General features: G+C 50.0%; 1 protein-coding gene across 1 annotated transcript; it reads right to left on the bottom strand.

Moving 5' to 3' along the window:
* Positions 1-331: 331 nt before the first annotated feature.
* Positions 332-2,468, bottom strand: TMSB4X (thymosin beta 4 X-linked). Its single transcript, XM_065900469.1, has 3 exons — positions 2,409-2,468; positions 1,221-1,334; positions 332-776 (listed from the first exon to the last, which is right to left on the bottom strand). The coding sequence occupies exons 2-3, from the start codon at positions 1,318-1,320 to the stop codon at positions 742-744; spliced, it is 135 nt and encodes a 44-aa protein (XP_065756541.1). The 5' UTR covers positions 1,321-1,334; positions 2,409-2,468; the 3' UTR covers positions 332-741.
* Positions 2,469-7,813: the final 5,345 nt, after the last annotated feature.

The following is a 7,813-nucleotide window of genomic DNA, read 5'->3' as shown; positions in this document are numbered from 1 at the left end:
CACCACCTTAATTTTCTTGATCAGATGCAATAAATTCAGTGTCGGCTTAATAACAGACCCTTCAACAGTTAAGCACTGCAAATGTTTCTATCAAAGTTTGCGTTCAACGCTAGATACTAGGAATTCATTGCCCGTTAAGAAAATGATCTCCTAATTACCTAGTGTAGACGAGCTATTTCACATACCTGGATGAAACCCATTTCTGTGTCGTTTTGCCCAAATGACCAGGTGTTTGTCATCTATCGCTCCCCAGGGCACCCACCTTTGACCCTTTTGCAAAGGCTTCATCTGAATAAGATGCTCCTTTCAGAGACCATACCGTCACACCAACCAGGTTTTAAAACTTTTTATTCGCATATTAAAAAAATTGTGCATTCCAATAATTAAAATCATTTGAACAACAACAAAAAAAAATGGCACTCTGATTAAACTGCATTTTACAGCCCGCAGGACACCTTGGACCAGCTTGCTCTTTACTCTAGATTTCACTGTCGTCCCACCCAGCCTCCTTCACCAACATGCAAGTTCTTTTCCTTCCCTGCCAGCCAGACAGGCGGATGGGAAGCAGGCGCGGCCTTCGTTGTCAGTAGTTCTCCTCCATTCTTTGATGTGAAAAAGGGCAGCACAGTCATTTAAACGATCCAACCTCTTTGCATCTTACAAAGTTAAACAGCTAAAAGAAGTAAAATAAGAAGGCAATGCTCGTGGAATGTACAGTGCATATTGGCGGCGCACGCCTCATTACGACTCGCCTGCTTGCTTCTCCTGTTCAATCGCTGCGACCGGAAAAGAAAAAGACAAAAAAAAAAAGATGGAGGGGGCTGGAGATGCGAATTCAGTATAGCCGAGCATAGGATTTCAGTACTTTCGTTTAAAGACATCTCTCCTCATCAGACAAATTTCTACAAGCACAAATAGGCATTCCACCATGAAATATTTATGTGATATACAACATTTGAACAGAGAAAAGGATAAAGGCATTTGCATATTAATATGGTATATTAAACGCTCAATTATTAGATTATTAAAGCTCCGTGCTGGTTGGCTGCAAGGCAATTTTCAATTAACCTTTCCATGCCGCGTGAATCACAAAACTGTCAGCTCCTCCCCCGCACTCCCTGCACCCACCCCAATTCTCCCAGCCCCTCCCATCCTCTCCTACCCACCCCGCCACTCCCGCTCGGCCTTTTCTAAAGAAGTGGGGTGGGAGGGAGGCTTACTTTCTTGTGAAGGCAGTGGATTTTTCTCTTTCGTTTCTGTTTTCTTCAGTTTCGACTTATCGAATTTCTCAATCTCAGCCATATCGGGTTTGTCAGACATGGCTGCAGAGGAAGCTGCAGGTACAAAGCCAAGAGCGAGATTGAGGGCGGGCCACCTACCCTCGTCTCTCCCGACTCAGAAACGCGCCTCTGCCCTCCTGTCTCCTGCCGGAAAACCCACTTTGCCACCTTCCGCTTTCATTCAGGGCTAAAGATCATCTTCTTTTTACAGGAGAAAGAGGCCCCCCCCCCTCCCCGCCTTCAGTATTTCAAAACGCGGGGGGTCAAATTGGGAAGATCGCCCACACAAGGAGGCCGAACCTTTCAGAACAGTGAAATTAACCACTGTGGGTTAGTTACTTGCAGCGTTTCAACATTAGATAAAAGTGAAACCATTTCAAGCTTAAGGGGAAGAAAATCGACTTAGAGTTCTTAAAATGAAGCCAAGCCTGCACAAAATGTTTCCGTTTTCTATACGTGGCCTCTTCCCCAAAGATGCGAGCCGTCCTGCTTTCTTCTCTGCTCACAAAGGCGGCAGCTGCTGCCGGGCGCCACCGACCACCGCCCTACCCGCTTCCTTCCTTTCGCTCAACAATGGAGCCAGCCGCACACAAAGCTGCCCCCCACACCCTCTAGATCAACGCTGATCTGCATTTAGGAGCGACTCCGCAGCTCTGCACACATCCCCCTGCAAGAAGGGCGTTTTAAACATTTCATAATACAGCCCAGCCGTCTTAAACCTAAACAGATACAGCCCACGAAGCCATCGGAGGCGAGAGAAAAAATGTGACTGTGAAGCTCCGGGCTTTGGTGGGTGTGAGCTGGAACAAAGGATCTTTCTGTTCCTGATTCATCATCGCCTAAGAAGCGATGCAGAATGCTTTTCTTTGGGGGGCGGGGGAGGAAAGAAAAAAAAATGTTCCCTTCGAAGCTGCCATAGCAAAACGCGAAATTTTTAAATCCTTAAAAAACAAAAAAAAAAAATCACCGAGTTCCCGACCCCGTTACCCAGCATCTGGAAGGGTCTAGCACCCCCAAGCTCCCCAGGGGCCGCCTTTCCCGGGAGGACCATTCTTGCTCGGCTTCACGGATGCGGGCGCGGGGCGGGAAGGGGAGCAAAGGGCAGGAGGCAGGGGCCCCCGGGCTCACCGGAGCGAGTTACGAGCGAACGAGGTCCGACCTGCGCAGTGGTCGCCGCCGAGTGCCGGGCAGGGCCCGCCGGGCGCCGCTATATGCGCGCTCCTATGTAAATGAGGTGACGTCACCGCCGGCGCGCTTAACTCCTTCGCGCCGCGTCTCCGGAACGGCGTCCGGGGCCTGCCTGGCGTTGGGGGCTCACACCCTGTGTCCACCCACGCCCGTAACCGCAGCGAGGGCGGAAAAATAAAACGCGCAAAGCCCACCCTGCCACACTTCCTTCATAGTACATTCCCCCAGCCCCTTATGTCTGTTCTGTCATCATGGATTTTTGCAGCAGCCGCGCAAACCTGTTCTTGGGGACCGGAGCGTGATAACTAAGGGCCTGGGTGGTACCTAGGGGGGACTAGCATTCCTTTACTGCGAAGCTGCCTTTGTCCGTTACAGACATCCCCAAGCCAGGGTGCAGTGTCCCTCGCCCCAGGGCCTCGCCCACTGCAGCGGTGCGATTCCCGTGATTTCAGCTTTCAGGCCAGTGGAAGCCCTACGCCCCACCCCGGCCTTCTTTGTCTCCTCGCTGCCATTCTCCTAGACTTGGGTGGGAAGTAAAGCACCCTTAAGTGATTAAAAAAAAAAAAGTTTTCTCACTGTAACATGCATGTTTTTAAAAATGCTGTAAGTTTGGTTAGCACCCAAATCAAATAACCGGAATATTTGCGGGTTGGCGGTGAATTTACCGGGAGTTTATAGAGTACATCGCCTGCCTCTTAGGAAAATGTCAAGTTCAAGCTCTGCTATTGACTTGCTGCCGGACAAGGAAGAAGTTCTTTTACTTTCCTGTTCCTGATTTTCCTAAATTACAAAAGTGATTGCCAGGGAGGCCCGGGTGGAAGGCCAGAGACTGCACTCCCATTATCTCTAAAATTTGAAGATTCAATTTAAAAATCGAACTCCGTATTTTGAAAGGAGCCTTTCGAGCAGGATTCCATTTTGAAGTGCGTTTCTGAGTTACATCCGGAAATATGGGAGCTCTAGGTAGAGAGGAGTTTTCAAAATGGCACCTGACTCTGAATACTAGGGACCCCTCCCCTTGGGCTGAAATCAGTTACAAATACCATGGGGGGAGGAGAGGGGAGGTGCACATGGCCTGTGAAGGGAAAAAGAGCCAGGTTGTGAGAGTTTTCACATAAAGCAGTATGCACAAAACTCCTTCCCCCTCCCTGCGTCCTCAGAAAATGTTTCCAGAAACCCCTTGCTAATCTTGTTTATGGCCGAGGCTTTTGTCTCACTGGGGGTTGGAGTCAATTGTTATATAGACCCATGAAAGCCACTGCAGGAGCACCTCCGACTTCCCCATTTCTGCGTCCACTAGACTTCCTTCTTCCTGGGGAGGGAGGGGGACAGGGTGGGCAGGGGCAGGTGACCGTCTGGTTCCCCAGTTCACACTCTGCTGGGTCGCTGTCATTCTGGTCCCGAATGAGGGCACTGGACTTTTTCATGCAGGCACAGTATGTCATGTCTCTGGTTACACGTCCCCCTGACCCTCCCCCTAGTTGACTGGCCCAAGAGTCCACTTCATCGTGGAAACTCAGGAAGGAGCGTGCAGGGTGGATTTTTGGCCCTTTGCAGCCGTCAGGTGCTTCGTGCTGACACCATTTCTGTCGGGTTCTGGGAGTCCATTTCCCCTCACCCAGCTGCTGTCAAGAATCACTTCTCTCCTCCCCGAGTGTCCGGATGACACAGGTACGACACTAAGGCTCCCTGCTTCTCCCCAGGGCCTTCTCCTCAGGCCTTGCAGCGCAATGTCTCCGAGGGCAGTGGCGGAGTAGAAATTTGTAAACCCTGGACCATTTTTCTAGTTAGGCAACAAGCAGCCTTCCTTCTGCCTGTCTCTTTAGAAATGGATAGAGAGGAAGGGAAAGGGAAGGAAGCAACTCCCTGAAAGGAAGAGTGGCTGCCATGTTAGGCTTGACTTGTGGACTTTCCGGGGGTTCTAGGAAGAATGGAACGGGCAGCGGGGAGGCAGATGGCAGCAAATGCGAACTCAAGGAATATTCCCGAGTTGTGTGACCCTGGCCTGTGAATTAATTTTTCTGTGTATTTTCTCATCTGTGAAATGGGATCATTCAGTACTTAACCTTCCACGGTTGCTGGGAGGCTGAAATGCTTCAGACAGTGTGTAACAGCGTTGTTACTGTTTTGCGTTGTATTATTATTTAGGATGCAGGGTTGAGGAAAAAATCCTCAGTGTTTGGAATTAATTGCACATTTTAGATGTTTTTGTATTAGTTCTTTCTCTTTTAAAGTACCAGTTTACTGAGATTTTCATGAGATCTTTTGCTAATTTTTCAGCCAATAAAATTTCAGTCAGGCACTGTAATAGCGGCTTTATGTTTGTTTCCGCCTTTCATGCCCAGGGCCTTTCCATGAGGAGAGGTTTACAGATACGGAAACTGAGGCTTAGAGATCCAGCATTGGGATAACTCGGCCATTAGCCACTCGGTACTATTGACGCTGAGAAAATTCTTCACCCCCCGGGGCGGCCCTGGGTCTGCACCTGAGACTCACCAGGAAGAGCGGGAGGCAGGCTGCCTTGTGTCTCACAATGCCTGGTACATAGTAGTTGCTCAGTTAGCAGTGAAGGATGGCATGGAACTGACTGGCTTCAGTGAGGAAGGTCCTTGCACCTGGCTCAGCCCCACTCTGCACCTGTGACTCTAGCCGCCTTGCTTTCTTCTCTTCAGTCCTTCCAGTATTGATGCTTCAGACGTCAGAGATAATTCCTGCCTCCTGGAAGCTACCGTCTAAAATGGGTTAGCACGTGCTGGGTCACCAGTTCTCAATCCCAAGAAAAGACAGAGGCTTGGAGGGACAAAAGAACGGCAGCGTGTGCCCGGGGCTCAGGGCTCTCCAGCGAAAGCTGACTAGACAGCCCACCTGAGCCAGGCCCTGTCTTCCTCTCCTCGGGAGGCCACAGACCCCGTGAAAACCGTGCCAAGAGAGCCTGCGCTGGAAGGTGGCCACGTCGAAGCCTGTGCCCAGTGGAACCAGGAAGCGGTGTCAGGGCACACTGTGTTTTATGTTGCTTTCCAGGGCAGGCCGGGGACAGATTTGTAGCTATTTCCAAAGCTGGGGAAACAGCCCTTGAAATCTGAGTTCAGGAAAATTCATCCTATTATTTTTAACCTATTACATTTTACGCAAGGCACTGACCAGAGAAGAGGAGGGGCAACGGGGACTAAGCAAGGCTCCCGACTCTTTGCTTTCTCAGGCCCAGGTCCCTTCGTCCACTTTTCAGGGCCTCCTTCCATCTGCCCCCACCTGCCTCAAGCCACTTTCCCCTGTGACCCTGCAAGCTCCATCTGTTCATCTAAATCTCCTTAAAGACCCAGCCCGAGTCCAGCCTTGATGACAGGGAGGTGATATTTAGTGGCCTAGCTGTATGTCAGACCCTCTGTTGAAGCCCTTTGTGTACAACATCTGATTCAGTTCTCACCCTGGGTAGTGGCTGCAAATATCCCCATTTTACTGCTGAAGAAACTGAGGCTCAGAGAATTGAAGCAACTTGCTCAACATCTATCTACCAAGTCTTCGTGCTCTCACGGAGGCCCGTCTCTACTAGGATTCCCAGCTCGGCGGGGGGCTCCACGTTGTACTCCATGCAATGGAACAGAAGGCTCCCTCAGCTAGGGGGCTAAAAAGGAGGGGGCAGTACCAGGAGAGCAGGGAGGGTCAAAGAACAATCTCGAGAATGTCGGACCCTGGGCTGCTAAACTTTCCCGTCCACTTTGTTGATCTGATGGAATCTTAGAGCCAAGGGGAACTTACAGGGGATCTCATTCAACCCGGTTCCCTTCTGTGGCTTGAATTCACCTCTACAACATCCCCTCAAGTGGTTCCTCAGCCCCCTCACAGCAATGGCAACAAAAAGAAGGCAGAGAACCTTTGAGTACATGCAGGGGGCGAGGAGTAGCTTCCTTTAGCCTGGGGCTTGCATCGAATGAGAGAAGCTGACAGAGGAAATAATGTGGAGAGGCAGGCAGGGGCCAGATGGTGTAATAGCAATAATAACAACAAGAACCGCCACAACAAAAGCAACAGCAGCAGCAATCATGACCATAATAATAGCAAACATTTCTTGAGAGCTTACCATAAAGGGGGGAGCTTTCCCTGTGTAATCTCCCCAAATCCTTGCAGGCATCTCTGACAGAGGCACCCTAAGGTCCCCCATTTTGCAGGTGAGGGAGTCTTGGAGAATCAGATAACTTACCCCAAACCACACAGTGAAAGCCTGAGGCAGTGTCTGAACCCGGACTGGCCGGCCTAGAAGCTGCCTCATTTAAACACTACAGTTTTCTAGAATCCTACCCTAAGGCCTTTAGACTTTTGTTCTGTAGGCCACATCAGGGTAAAGTTATATATTCCATCTCAAGAAACCATCCAAGGTTTCCATCATTAAAACTTTTAAGCGTAGATATCATAATGGATCGTATCACTTAAAAATTTGCCTGCTCCAATTTTCAAATGATTTCATTACAGACACCCAATCTGCCCTTTGCCTTCTCCTACATAGCCTGGCACGCTCGCAATAAAGGGGATTCTTTATCTGGAACAGTGGCATTTTCACACAGCTTTTCACTACTTTAATATTTTTCCCAGCAGTCATTCATATTACAACGGTTAAAACAAAACTAGTAGGTCAAACAACGTATCGGAAGGGGGGGGCATTGACAGCCTCCTGTGTTAAAAATGAAACTGTTTATTCCGTTGTGAAGCAGAACTATCATTAGCAAGTAATAGGTGTTCATATGTTGTAATGTGCTTCTTCGCTGGGCGTCAAAGCTTTTCTGTAGCATATAGTTCCCAGGTCGTCAGCAGAAGGCGGTGAATGGCTTTGTGGGGAGAAAAATGAAGCTCAGGTGGGCAATGGACAAGTGGCCCAAATATGGGGGGACACCTCACGTGGGCCCTAATCAGCCTTCTTGGCTGACCCTGACCATTTCCCCTCCCCGAGGCTGGTTTCTTGGGCCTGTGACCCGTGTTGTCGCACAAGGCCCCACCCTCACAGAGGCCCTGTGCTTGGCTTAATGCTCTGCTGCTGCCATCTCGAAATTCTTCATAATTCTGAACAAAGTCCCCATGTTTTCATTTTGCCCTGTGTCCCCAAGTTATGAAGCCAGTCCCGCCCCTTTCATTCTCATTCCCTCTGTGCCCCCAGTGCCCCTGGCTCTTCCTAGGACCCAGGAATGGGTCCATCGACTCATCCGTCTCTTCCTCTGCCTAGCACGCCCTCTCTCGTCATTCCCACCCAGCTGCCCAAGAGTGGAAAGTTTGAGCGTGTGCACGGGACAGTTCAGCCTCTCCACCGTGTGCTAAGCTTCAATCTGAGCCTAGTTGTCCTTGGAGCTGGTGAGCCG

This window comes from Phocoena phocoena, chromosome X (genome assembly GCF_963924675.1).
Source record: "Phocoena phocoena chromosome X, mPhoPho1.1, whole genome shotgun sequence".
Classification (NCBI taxonomy): Eukaryota; Metazoa; Chordata; class Mammalia; order Artiodactyla; family Phocoenidae; genus Phocoena; species Phocoena phocoena.
Note: the sequence above shows the minus strand (reverse complement) of the source record. Positions and strands in the feature narration are given on the sequence as shown.

Coding starts and splice junctions, on each gene's coding strand:
- TMSB4X (XM_065900469.1), bottom strand. CDS start 1,320: ATGTCTGACAAACCCGATATGGCTGAGATTGAGAAATTCGATAAGTCG. Junction 777..1,220: donor TCCACTGCCTTCACAAGAAA/GTAAGCCTCCCT, acceptor TTCCGGTCGCAG/CGATTGAACAGGAGAAGCAA.